Raw genomic sequence first — 14,732 nt, forward strand, 5'->3', positions numbered from 1 at the left:
CACTTCCAAAATGAGTTAAAATGTTTTTGAAATATGATTTTTTTAAAAAGGTTTTATAAAGCTTATAATTGATTACATTCTTGTTTAGTCGATTAAACTGTTCTTGAAGAGGTCAAGAATAAAATAATTGATTATATTTCTTTTAATCAATTAAACTAAAGAGTTGTGAAAACTTGTTTTAGTTATTTAATTGATTAACATTGGTTTTAATTGATTAAAATAAAAGTTGTTATAACTTATTTTCAAAGAATAATCTATTAACACTAATAATAATCGATTAAAAGCATTAGTCTTACTTTTTAATTAATGCCTTCGAATCACTATAAATATAACATTTTTTCTCATTCTTTAACAATAGTATTATGAATTGAAAAGTGTATTATGAGTGATAAAATTGAGAGTTTTCAAATGCTCATTTTCAGTTATATAGATTTAAAATACAATCAAATATTTGATAAAGGTTGTGTTATTGTTGTTGTTCCCTTGAGAGCTTCTGTTGTGAATAATATTGGTAAACTCTTTCTTCTTTTTTGTTGGAGTGTTCCAGTAGTGGTTTGTAATTTTTGTTGTTATTTTTGGTGATCAAGAGTTGATAAGTTATATATCCTCTTGGATTGTAAGAGTTGTCAGGGCTAATATCCTCTTGGTATCAATGTTTTCTGTTGTAAACAAGAGTTGATAAGACATATATCCTCTTGGGTGATAAAGAGTTGATAAAGGTTGAGATCCTCTTGAGGTGTGTCAAGAGTTGATAGGCATACATTCTTTCTGTTCAAGAGTTAATAGAGGATGATATCCTATTATAGTGTATATCCCATTGAAGTTGTTTAGAAGTTAATTTTTTTTGTATTAACTTTGAAAGTTAGTGAAACCATCAATTCTTTAGTTGAATTATTAAGACTGGATATAGGATAATAATGAATCTTTCTTTTTCTTTCTCTTTGTATTTGTGCCTTAACCAATTCTTGTGACAATCTTGCTACCACTTATAATTGCATTTAGTTTTTTTATGTTAATGAAGTTTTAAAAGAATTTCAAGAAAGGAGACTTTTGTGAAAAAGATTTGAAAGTCAATCCAACACTAATTTTGGTTTAATGAAGTTATTATTTTTTCCTGATATATTTTACCTCCTCAATGAGGCCCTAATATTTGTGTATATAATATATATGTGCCTCATTACTTAATACCCACACTTTTGGCTCTTCATATGATGTGAACATTACATGTTAGTAATCATTAAATTTGTTAATATTGAATTATATAACAAATGAAATGCAATAATAAGAAAACTTATATGTCTAATGTATTCCTAATTGCTAAGGTGATAGTTTTTTCTTATGTAATGAACACAAAAGAACAACAAGGAAAAATGACTAACAGATTTGTGAGTGACTTCTACAAGTTGAAAAAATATTAGCAACAATTAAGTCTTATATTAATTAAAATTTATAAAATGTAGATTTATTGATATCAGTAAGGCTGATAAGTGCCAAATTTTAGTAATATTTCATAAAATATAGGTACTTATGAGTATTAATTGCTAAAATATGTATAAAATACCCTTAATTTATGAATTTATACATTTTTACAAATTTTATGATTTTAATTTGAATAAGAACGATTTATTCCTATGTGTTAATTTCAGGATTCTTAGGGAAGAATGGAGACAGTTGAGCAAAAGGAAAATATACAAAGCTAAAAAGAGAAAGTTGGAATGCATCAACACTCAACAAAGCTGCCCAAATTCGTAAAAAGCTAAGATGACACCAGTGGATCTTGCTCAAGCAAGTAGAATCTCGCTTGAGCGAGATAGCGCTAGTAACGTTGGGTGTTTTTATGTTTTACTCGTCAAATGAGCCCATTAGCACCCAAGCAAGAAGTCGCTCAAGTCCAAACAAATTAGGTTATTCAGGAGGCTTGAAGCACAACCCCAGTGTGCAAGATTGAGAGAAAAACATCATTGATTGACTTGTAACTCAATTGGAAGAATAGAAGATGTTAAAAGGTGTTAGAAGACACCCAAATATATTATCTTGAAGTTTTGGATTAAATGTAGTATATTGATTTCTTAGACTTATAAGTGTTGATTTTTTAAGTAGCTTGTTCCTTTAATACTAAAACCTCATAATTGACTTTGAGGTTATATTTTAAGTCATTCTAACCATGTTTAATTTATTGTTTTCTCTTAAAAGTTACAAGTTATTTGAAAATTTGTGAAATAAAAATAATTTCCATAACCACTTGATGATATGGGAACAATCAAAGCATTTATTAGGGCTCAATATATGCTATCCACATGTCCATGGAAACTAAACTCACTAATCCAAATCCAACGTGATCCTGGCTGATCAACATTTGATTGAAACATGGAAGCTAACCCACAAGTCGCTTTCGATTAATTTTGACAACTTAGAAAGGCTGGGAACTTAAATAAAGTTAGGACTGTATATGACTTAAAAATAAGGTCAAAATATGAAAGTGCCCCAAATTCTGCTTCTGCTTAAAATTATTCATTTAATTATCAGTGATTAATAAATTAAACATTTGAATAGGAAGTTTACTTAATTACCTGATTAATAATGTTTTATTGAATAAAAAATGTCATAAACTTGAAATTTAAGGAATAATCCATATTATAAAAAAACTTGAACATTCAAACTTATTATAATAATAAAATACATAATTCAGTTTAGTAATTGATTAATGAAAGTAAAAAAATCATAAAAATAGTATTTTTAAATATTTAAATAATTATTTAAACAATCTGCAGCAAATTATAACTCATCAAATTACACTAATAAACTAACTAGTGAATTTCGATTTGAAGTTATAAAAATATCATTTTTCCTATCTTTAGTTACTCAAAGTTTTGCGTGGGAGTAACAGGAATGTGACAGAAAAAACTTTAGGAAAACTGAATAGAAGCAGAATTTGGTATGAACTTTGTTAAAATCAATTAATCACCATGAACAAAGACTAACTTTAACCGGATATCTAACTAGAAATTATGTGAATAGAAGGCTGAGAATTGATAATTGTTTCATGTGTGATATCCCCATTTACCTTCATCCAAGGTTTGTATCAGCATAAGCTGCACGTTAGTAGTATACATCAGAGTTTGAACCAAGCATAAACATATAGATACAGACTAAACAAGCAAACAAATAATACATTAACACTACAATGAGTCTCATGCAATAAAGAATTTATGTGGGTCACTTCCATGCTGAAGCAACAATTAAGTTTTTGTCTTCCCACCCAAAATGAAGTGCTCCCATTTCCTCCTTTATCTTGAACCTGTCACAGTACTGCTTAATAATCAGTTTCCTAATTGCTTCTCTCACATTTGTGCTCATTGGGGATGGAGTGAAGCCAGCCATTGTCAACCTTGCCCTCCACTTTCCGGCGACTTCATACCGTTCTATTCGATCCTCCCCCTCACAAGCCACAATGTTGACAATGTCCTTTGCCAAACATTGCCTTTCAACATTCATCCTGTCCTGGCTCTCCCTTGGTAGAGTTGCATCAAGTGTGTCAAACACAGCAGAGTAGTAATTGTATGCTTCAACAAATCTTTGGAGAAAAGGGGAGGTGTTGGTGTTCATGTCCTGCTCCACAATTGTCACAAGTTTTGGATTCAAGCACTTAACCATGCGAAGAAGTTGGTCTCTCTCGTTCACTGTGGATACAGTTTCATCACGCATGTGATGAAGCTGGAATGCAAAGTTCACCACAAGTGCTTCACCTGGACGACAGTTGAGCATTGATGGTGAGACAATTGAGGTCTTTGAAGCCACTGCTTGAAACTCAAATGGCAATCCAAGTTCCTCTGCCAGCTTTTCAAGCCTTTGTCCTATGATGCTCATGCCACCAATGGAGCGCTGCACAGTCTCAGGATCATCCACCCCAGTTAATCTCACATGATGTGGTCTACCTGGCATTGATGCAAGTGTTTGTATTAGAGTTATGTACTGAGTTCCTTGGCTGATGTCAAAGTCTATTATGTGAACCTTCTTTTCATCTCTAACAGCCTCAGCTATGGCGCCATTTGCAGCAATGTATCCAAATTTAAAACACGGGCAGACCTCAAATAGGATCTGCATAGCTGCCAGGCGATCTGAAGAAGGAGGTTCTTTGCATCTCAATGCTTGATAGATGCATTTTCCAGATGAAGCAACACGAGCTACAAGCCCTTCCACCATGTAGGCTGCAATTCTTTGAGAAGGTTCCCCCTGAATTGAGACCATTTGCCTGAGATTGTTTATCATAGATGTGGCTTGCTCTTCATTTCCTTCTGAAAGTGCTCTAGCACAATCACAGAGTAATTGTTTGGGGGTCTGGGAAGAGTTTTGTGAAGTTTCTTTGGTAGTGCTACTTATGCTGCTAATATTGGAAGAATCTGAGGATGAGGACTCCTTTGGTGAGTCATGAAGTAGCATATCTTGAAGCGGATTGGCCCACTCGGCCAAGTCAGGATCAATCTCCATGCTTTGGACAGTCTCAAATATATCTTCCTCCTCCTCTTCTTCATCAGAAAACAAAACCCTCTCCAATTCTTGTAGTTTTAATCTCATTTCACCATCAAAGTCAAGGCTATCAGGGCTCCTATTTTCCACGAAATCTGATTCAAAATTGGACTGATAGGCATTGCGACGCCTTGTAGACAGGATACGAGTGTCAAATGGGTTATTAACAATCACAGAAGCTCCTGAACTAGCTCTGAGCAGGTAAGAAGAGGCACCATCAGGGTGAACTGAATTTCCTGATATGCTGGAACTAGACGGTTCTATCAGTTCTTCTGATGGTGAATAACGGAAGTACTTTTCATAATTCTCACTGGAGTAAGAATCTGTGATATACATGTTTCTGTGCTTATCTGGAACAAAATTGTGGGAGGACAGATCAGGTGTAACATCAGTTCCCTTTAGTGTGTAGAGCTTGGCATTCCCATACGATGTATCAGCCAATTCCGTGGATATAACCAATGACATATTCTCCTTTTATTCACTCAGAACATACAAAATTTAAGTCTGCAACCAAAACATCACAAAGATAAAGTCAGATAGATGCTATAAAATCTGCAATCAATTAAAACTACTGGGCTTTATGTTTTTCTCCCCTTTCCTACCTTGAGAAATAGTAAAACGATGCTCACTGATGAAATCTTGTTGAACCTTCTAGGATATCTTTGCTGAGATTGGTGAAACAAAAGGGAAGAGACAACATTAGAAAACATTTATAAACATATGAAGCAACTTATTAACAAAATTTAGTTATTGGCTTTGACCACATAAATTTATATGCAGATTAAGTTTCACCCAGCATAGCAAAGAATTTCATTCTTAATAGAGTGGTTTCAGTCACAATATTTGGGACGACGACAACAACAACAACAAAAACCTTATCATAAGACGAGGTCGCCTACATGAATCACTCGATGCTATTCAGGTGTTGAAAGACAATCTTGAGAGATACTATTTATCAAGCAACACAGAGTATTTGGAAGAGAAAAATAGATGTAGTCTCGTTTAAACCAATGTGTACAATCTGGTGAAATGAAAGCAGATGCTAACAGGATTAAATCCAATCAACATAACCAAACGCATTCTTGAAATCAAATGGAAATACACAGGAAACAAAAGTTTTTGCATTGACCGATGATTCTTCAGACATTAATCTTATCTGGCACTAAAAAACGAGGACTCATACAGAGATTGACAAAATATTTGCCTTTTCAAATAACTAGAAAGCACAAGAAAGGAGTACCTTGGTTGGAACACAAATTTTGATTTAAAAAGCATGAGACTTTCAAGAACAGTTAGTCAACCAATCACTTTGTGTTTTTCATATGAGAAATTAAGGGGTTAAAGGATCCACTGCGACGAAACAACGTTATTTTAAGACAACAAAACTCCCTTCCAAAATCCACCTTTGTTGCAAATGCAGAAACAGAAAAAGATGAAGTGAAAAAAATATTTTTGGAGAACCAACCCATGATAGGAAAAGTTAAATAGTCCCTGAAAAAACACTGAATTCAGAAACTATAAAGTAAGGACATTTTTTCTCTACTCTTGGTTTAATTCAACCAACAATTAAACACAAGAATTGTAACCGATACCCCTTATTAAGAGCCACCCAATTTACAAAAAGTGAACCACATGAACAAGATTCTAGAGGTAGAAATCAAACAAAAGATAAAGGGTACCTAGTGAAACTTCAAACAGATGAGGATGATGATGATGATGCTCCTGGAGACAGATACGGAAACTCGGCTAAGGCTTTTGACCAAGAAGCAGAGAGATTGATTATAGGCAACCCAAAGGGCAAGCAAGAGAACCTATTGATGAGTCCTTAATATATTAAAGAAAAATGCTTCCTTAGCAAGGTGAGATTGGTGGAATAGCAACGAATCAGATAGACAAAAGATATACTAAGAAGGTACTTGAGAATTGATATGCACAACCAATCAAATCTAATAATAATAAATATAGATGTGGACAAAGGAAGGAAAAGATAACAAGACTTTTAAGTTTAAAGGTTCCAATGAATTAAGAATTGTGGTAAGTTAGGAGCAATGGAGTAACCCTAATAAAAAATAATATGAATTTATGAACATTTGGTATGGTCTAAAGATGCCCATTTATTTATTCATCTATTTATGATAATCATGATGACAATCTTAGCTTCTGGAACCGAGTGAAAATGGTAAGCAAGTGGAAAACAAACCCACCTAGAATCAACGAAACTTCTTGGAATTCACTGAAACCTGTCTGTCTCAGACCGAAGACATTGGCCACACGAAACTATGATCACACAATGACATAGATACCCATCATGGACGGTCCAAACTGCAAAGAATGTCCACTTGTGGGATTCACATATTTCGGCAACCAATGTAGTGGCAACTGTGTCTTTTCACTCTTCTCTAACTTCAACCCTAATGCGAAATTAAGGCACACACTAGCTTATTTATATTAAATTATTGATTGAAAGGATTGAATGATTCTAGTACCTCAGTTTGGAGAAAGGATGAGAATCCACATCTTTTCAACAAGCAATTGTTTATGATAGGATTTGGAAATTTGAGTAAGATTATCTATAAAACGTGTGAAAGTAGAACATTTTATAATAAATACACAAAAACATTTTAAGATTTTATAGAGTATTTAGTTCACATTTGGAAGAAAAGGAATCCTACAAATTGACGCGTTACTAAATGAATATACTTGCGTATTTTTGGTGAATATATATTATGCCTTATTTATTCTATATGTTTAAGATAAATGAAATATTTTAAAATAGTACTAATTAGTATTGTTTGGAATACATAAATTATTGGGTATTGTTTGAACATTTCATTATAAAGAAAAGTTATGTTTTATTATAGATAAAAATATTATACATTCTAAAAGATTATGAAAATTGAAAATGTTTTTTATTCACAAAGATGTTTAATATTTACAATTTTGTTCGTGTTGCAAATTCTTTGAAATTGATTCAACGGTCTTCCTCTATAATTGTTTTTTTTTTCTTCTAACCATGCTTAAAGCTTTGAGACACATTAAATGCATTTGACTTTAACATTACTTGTGTTTAACTGCTTTTGCAACACCTTTAGAACACAATAGAGATAAACAGGTTTGGGCAAATAATTTCTTTCCTTCTTTGAGTAAAATGTAGGGTCTAACATAGTTGGTTGACTCTACAACACTAACATCCTGCCTTATCCAGAAAGTTGTTTGCATGGAACAACTTTCAACACATTCTTTAATGGATCTTCATGTTAACAAATGTTGTGAGATCTTCCCGAAAGAATGAAGAAACGAGCATTCCCTGCAAGCCTAAAGTAAAATTCATAAGTTTGATGTATACCATAATATACTCAAGGCTTGCATCCGTTGGATGAAGTATACTTATTGTTTGTACAAGCAAAAACTTATCAGACTAAGTATACACGCTTACATATGTTCAAACAAAAACTTATAAGATGAAAAGAATAAACAAAGAACTTGTGTTCTGTGTCTATTGGACGAAACTAAACATTTGTGTCAGACATGATCTTAAAAAGATTGTGTTTTAACACTTTGTTGTTTAAGCATAAAATCAAAACCAAACAAATGATTTGTTAAACTTTGAAACATAAAGGGATATTAAAAATAAATCCTAAATCCTAAATGAAAATCAAAGTGTCAATCTATATAATTGGGCAAACAAATAAATTGACTATCTAAACCATTCAAACATTGTTGATAACATTTGAGTTCTGGGTCAACCCACCTCTAACCACACTCAAATACATTTAACCCGCAAATTAAGTGCGTCAAGTTAATTTGGTCCATATTAAAAAAAAAACAATCTTTTCCAATTAAACATATCTCAGATCTATGGTGAGTCAGGTTGGCTCATGAGTTTGAACTTATTTTTACACTTGTAATTTTATATGTAAACTAGAGAACATGTTGTGCAATTAATTTTTGTTTCGTAAACAATTAAAAAAAATTAAGTGGGGTGAAAGAAATCCTCTCTAACTAGGATGTCAATGGAAAGAGTATGAGTTTGATTATACTCATCCTATTTTTTAAGTAAAATATTTAAACACTTTCGTATTTTTAATATTCAGCTATACAAAATTTATTTTTCATTTTTGTCCCTATTAGGTAACATATACACTTGTACACATATATGTACTTGTCCAAAATTTATTAAATAATATTTCTACAGAGATAAAAATAAAAAAATAAAAAAGATGATATTATCATGAATTTATTGTCAAAATCACACCTTTTTTTTTCACTTCTATGTCAAATAACAATAAAGAATTATAATAATATAAATAATAAATAAAATAAAAATAATTTAGTAATTGAAAATAAAAATAAAAATAAAAATAAGGAAATATATAGATGATTAAAAAGTTGAATATTATTCATATTCAATTAATCCATTCAGTATATCATCATGATAAATTCGAACCATACAAAAAATACTGAGTTTTTTTTTATTCCTCACTTTAACACCATGAGACAATTGCACTTGATAAAAACTGAGATGAATTTTATAATATTAAGAATTAACTTTTGTTCTGATATGTTAAAAAACTTAGTAATTTAATTCTAAATTATTTCAATTTTAATTCTTAAAATTTTAATTATCTATAATTTTGGTTGAATTTATGTTTATATAGTTTTAATCCTTAATTTTTAATTATTTATAACTTTTCTTAATTTTCAGTTGAATTATCCATGATATTTTTTTATTTTAGACATGACACAGATTAGAGAGAAATATTGATAAATGCATTATATTAGTGATTTAAGATGTTACTAAAATAATTTTATATGATTTAATATATTTGTAAAGTAAAAAATTAAACAAAATTATAAATATTTATAAATTAAAGAATCAAAATTATTTACAAAAATTAATTTTATATGATTTAATATATTTTTAAAGTAAAAAATTAAACAAAATTATAAATATTTATAAATTAAAGAATCAAAATTATGTAAAAAAATTCAAAGACCATAATTGCGTTTAATTAAAAATTAAGAACAATTTTTTTTTAAAAAACTTAATAAAAATTACAAATTAAGTGAAATATAGAAGCCGAAATCTATTATTAGTTATATATATATATATATGTATATATATATATATTCATTAAATTTGAGGGCAATATCATTTACACGTAAATTCTCCATTCTAATAATTAAACTATGTCAAAATTAATATAGTGTATTGAAATGTTATTTGTTATATTTATTAAGAATTATGGCTTCCCATACCAATTTACAAAAAATGTTGAAGTTTTTAATTCGTTGTATGAATAAAAAAGATGTGTTTTCGAATAAAAATGTTAGGAACGCGCTAAAATGACACGAGTGGGAGTAGCCAACATACCATTATAACCACTTTTTTTTGTTTATATCCGAAAATGTCGCGTAAAATTTCAATAGTGCCTTCTCACGTACAATCTTTCATCATAACATAACCGTGTGACGTCTTTCGTACTCTCTTTCCTTTTTTTTAATTTATATATTATTCGTATAAAAAATCATTTATCAATTTTATTAATAATTAATTTCCATAATAAATTGAATAGATAATTTTTTTATTGTATCTCTCTGTCTAGTTATATTTTCTCATCGTCAAAACATAATCGAATCTGACATATAACATCACACTTTTATTCTATTAATTCTCAAAATTTTAGTAATATAATATGTTCCAGTATAATACAAATACCACCTTTAATTTGTTGTATTATACTACAATTAACTTGTTGTTAACAGGTGATACAAATAATAAATATTATTTATCTAAATTAAAAGAATTCAAAATAGTTAAATAAAATTTAAAATATCATCGTAATCAAACAACTAAAAATGTTGTTAAACCATAATTTTTCTTAATAAATTTAACTCAAATTAATAATTTTTTATTTATTTTCTCATTATCTTTATTTTTCTTATGTTTACGTTTGGATTGGTACAATATGGAAATAAAATTAAATATTCACTAATTTTCATTTTAACTTTTATATAAAATAATTCATTCAAAAGTTTATGTTGGAGAATAAAATAAATTAATCAATGCAGCATTAAAAAGTTGATTCCTATAGGTACAACATTTTAACCAAATTAACACACTTAAATTACTTATTTTCTAAAATAACATATATTAAATATTTAGCCAAATAACATAGTGTGTAAAATAATTATTCAAATAGCACAATTTACAATAACAGTTCAAAATTCAAATTCATTCTAAACTTGATTTTTTTATTTAAAAAGTAAAGAATTTTTTTTGTGATAATTTTGAGTTTTTTTTAAATATTTAATAAAATTGGGTAGTAAAATAATTTGTTAAAAAAAATCATATATAACATAATAATTTAGAAAAATAATAATTTTATTAAATAATTATTTATAAAAACATATCTTTTAAGCAATAACTATGTATAAAAATATGTAAAAAAATTGTTAACAAAATTAACATTTACAAAATTTAAGAAAATTTATTTTTTGAAATTTTGGTTTAAATTTGATAGGAAAAAATTATTTTTTTAAAAATAGTGGAAAATGTTTTATATAATTGAAATTATTTTTTTATAAATAAAAAAATATAATAATTAAAATATTTATAAATTTAATATTGAAATTGACTTGGAATATTTTTAGTTATAGGATTTGTTTTTACATTTTTTACATATACTTAATCTATACTTCTTTTTAAATAAATAGCTATTAATATTTTTTTTTTCAAATAATTAGTTCTTAAAATAATTAATTTTTAAATATTTTTTAATTATAGAGTTTTAAAATAATTATTTGTTAATATAATTAGTTTACTAAATTATTATTTTAATTTTTTAAAATATTATTTTTTAGTATAATTATTTTTCTAAACATAAATATCTAACATAGTATACTACCAAAGAAAAGAAATGATTTAAATATATTATTTTTGTCAAAATTTAAGTTTTTAATACCAAACATTCTAAGAGTGGAAAATAAGAAATAATTGAAGGCTTGGACCAAGTCAGAGATGTGCGTTTGTACCTTTTTCTTAGTTCAAACCTTACTTCCCACCAACACCAATATTGGTGGCCAATCTTTGACTATTTTCTTTCCCTTTTTTGCTACCGCGTGCGACCTTCAAAGTGAAAAGACATAAAAGCCCTCACCCTTTCACATTATTCTTCACTAAAATGATCACACAACAAAGATGAAACTAACATCTTCTTCAACAACAAACTTACTTTGAATTTCATCTTATCTTAATCTTATAAAATGCTTCCTAAAATTATAATCTCTAAAAATTATAAAAATATTAATTGAAGTTTTATAGGTTTTTATCTAGTTACATACTTTTTAAATTTTGTTGGCAACTTTTCTTTTAATACAAGAATTTTATAAGATTTATATTGTAATCAATATTTATGTAGTTATTAACATGAATATGTATTTTGAAAACAAAAAATATTTTTTATTTTTTAAATTTAGTGTTACATTAACATATTTTAATAAAAATATTTTATAAGACTAAAATTTTATATATTACAAAAATTTAATTATTTATATCTACTAGTGGGGAGGAAAAAATGAACCACTCTATCCAATGGTTTTGAGACTTGTAGTGTGAAATGAATCACACGTGTCATCAATCTTACGTGTTATTCATAGAAATTGTAAAAATTGAAGAGATTAACATCCACACAAGTTCTATTTATTAGTAATTTAGTCTTTATATTTTCCCCTTTGTCTTATCCAAACGGACCAAAACAAGTAAGATAGGAAAATAATTGACACAAGAATTATTGTTTATTATTTATAAGTTATCTAATGTTTGAGTTTTAAGTAGCCTCCACTTTTGTATGATTAGTATAATCACCCTTTCATTGTATCTAACATATTTTCATTATCACATTTGGAAATGTTTAGACAAGTGCAATCATTATGCCTAAGTGCATGATCAATGTTTTGAAAACCACAAATTGATTATCATAATAAATTAATTAGACATTGAACAACAAAAAAGAAAAGAAAAACTATTTGGATTCGAGCTAGTGAAATGATCTAATGTCTCCTAGCGTAAATCACAACTTTATTTATTTTTATTAAAATTTGTAGGTATATTTAATGTTTGACCATGTTTTAAATAATATTATCTCTAAAATATATAATTGTGGAAAACTAAAACACAAGAAGTCATAATTAAATTAGCTTTTGTCTTTGTTTAAACATTTTATAAATATAAAATATAGTATATAAGGTTAGGTTGGCTTATCTTATTTTTTTCCTAAAGTTATTTTAGACATTAAAGGTTCAAATGTAATTTTTATTCTTTTTTCTACTTTTTTAATTCGTGATTTTGGTTTCTTATTTTTTAAAATATATAATTTTGATCCAAATCCTAATTTTATATTTATTTATTTTTTATTTTACATAATTACTTTTTATAGTACTTTAAATTACTAGGTTCTAGAGTTTTGTTGAACCAAAATAAACGAACTAAAATATATAAAAACAGATTATGGAAACAAAATTGTGATTTTTTTAAAACATGGGATCCAATATGCCCATTTTAAATATATTAAGACCTAAAATAATTTTAAGCTCCAGTTTTAAGTAAAAAATTATTTATAAAATTTTGGTGATAACAAATATTTTAAATATTTTATATAATGTGTTTAATTTATAAAATATTTTAACACATGTATTGTGTTGGAAGATTCATGAAATCATCAAGTGCTCATACATGTCTTACTTAGACGATCTATCATATCACACCATATGATCTTATAATTTGAAATTAATTAATTAGAGAAGTTGTAATAAAAAAATGATTTTTTACTAAAAATATTTCATTATCTATGTATTGAAATGATTTAATACCAACAATCAAATAATTATACTAATATAGCAACAAATGATCAATTGTGATTAATTATTATATCTACAAATTTGTTTAAATTATTTCCATTTCAGAACAGATACATAAATGTTTTGATAATTCATATTAAATATTTCCTTATTAAGCCTTTTAAAGAAGATAAAGATTCTCGTTGAAGTTCAATCAAAGATTAAGTTTTAATATTTCATGTTGCAGTCACTACAAAAAAATCATTGAATAAAAATTAATCTTAAAAACCTAAAATAATTAGTTGTTATATTGACAAAATTAGATACTATTTTAGAGACTAAAAAATTATTGGTATCTAAATTAGTCTCTATTATTGATAAATGATTTATAAATTGGTATCTAATTAGATACCAAGATTTTAGATACCAACTTTAGAATCTAAATAATTAGTAGCTAAAACTTAGGTAGCTAATTAGATACCAATTTAGAAACTCTTTATCAATAATAGAAAGTAATTTAGAAACCAATAACTTTTTTAGTCACTAAAATAGTATATAATTTAGTTAATATAGAAACTAATAATTTTTCTCTAAAATTGGTTTCTAATTAATGATTTTCTAGTAGTGAACAATAATCTTTCAGAGTCTATAAAGAGAACAAGTTAAAAGATGAAGAATACACAAAAGTGCAAAACAACACAAGTTGTCTCAATTCTTTCTAACTTAGTGAGCTTAGTGTTCTTTGGGTGAGTTATATAGTCTTTGTAATTTTTCACTTGGTGAAGTTTACCTTGTGAGCTTTCATTATGCTCTCTGTAAGAGTATTATTTTATGTTGAGATGTCTTAATCTCAAAGGGAGATTAAGATAGGTGTAATCATAAGTGATTAATGTAGTCATGAGAATAAAAAATGATTAGTGTACTCATTTGTAACCAAGAGTGGTTATTGTTGCTGTACCGACCAGTCCTCGGTCATCAACTCCAGCGACTAACCTCAGACATCACACACCGACGCTTGATAGCAAAGATGGGCCACGTAAGGTGGCCCCAGGTATGCATATCAGGGTGTTGGTCAGTCTTCGGACATCGGTACCATAGACCTCGACGTCGGAGATCGACATCGGACCTCGCTAGTCGAGGGAGAGATCGGACGTCGACTGTCATAACAGTTATATTGGGCCACGTAAAGTGGGTCCCAGAATTACACAGTTATTAGTTGAAAACACCAGATATGAGAAAAGCCTATGTCACGAGGGATCCATGCAAGTAGTGTGTATAGTGCATTAAGACGCGACACAAGTGAATAACTCCTGGAAGCGCTACGGCCCATTAGGGTTAGGGTTTCGAAAGGAAGATGCATGCATGGC

The 14,732-nt window shown here is 28.4% G+C and overlaps 1 protein-coding gene across 3 annotated transcripts; it reads right to left on the minus strand.

The window, feature by feature from the left end:
- Window positions 1–3,029: 3,029 nt before the first annotated feature.
- Window positions 3,030–7,053, minus strand: LOC137813455 (scarecrow-like protein 1). Of its 3 annotated transcripts, XM_068615716.1 has the most exons (4): window positions 6,732–6,945; window positions 6,207–6,351; window positions 5,130–5,192; window positions 3,030–5,031 (listed from the first exon to the last, which is right to left on the minus strand). In XM_068615716.1, the coding sequence occupies exon 4, from the start codon at window positions 4,990–4,992 to the stop codon at window positions 3,217–3,219; it is 1,776 nt and encodes a 591-aa protein (XP_068471817.1). In that variant the 5' UTR covers window positions 4,993–5,031; window positions 5,130–5,192; window positions 6,207–6,351; window positions 6,732–6,945; the 3' UTR covers window positions 3,030–3,216. The 3 variants fall into 3 exon arrangements, with proteins under 3 accessions (XP_068471817.1, XP_068471818.1, XP_068471816.1); XM_068615717.1 differs by lacking the exon at window positions 6,207–6,351 and having other exon boundaries at window positions 6,732–7,053; XM_068615715.1 differs by lacking the exon at window positions 6,732–6,945 and having other exon boundaries at window positions 6,207–6,673.
- Window positions 7,054–14,732: the final 7,679 nt, after the last annotated feature.

The sequence above is a fragment of the Phaseolus vulgaris genome, chromosome 1, assembly GCF_000499845.2.
Source record: "Phaseolus vulgaris cultivar G19833 chromosome 1, P. vulgaris v2.0, whole genome shotgun sequence".
NCBI classification, from domain to species: domain Eukaryota; kingdom Viridiplantae; phylum Streptophyta; class Magnoliopsida; order Fabales; family Fabaceae; genus Phaseolus; species Phaseolus vulgaris.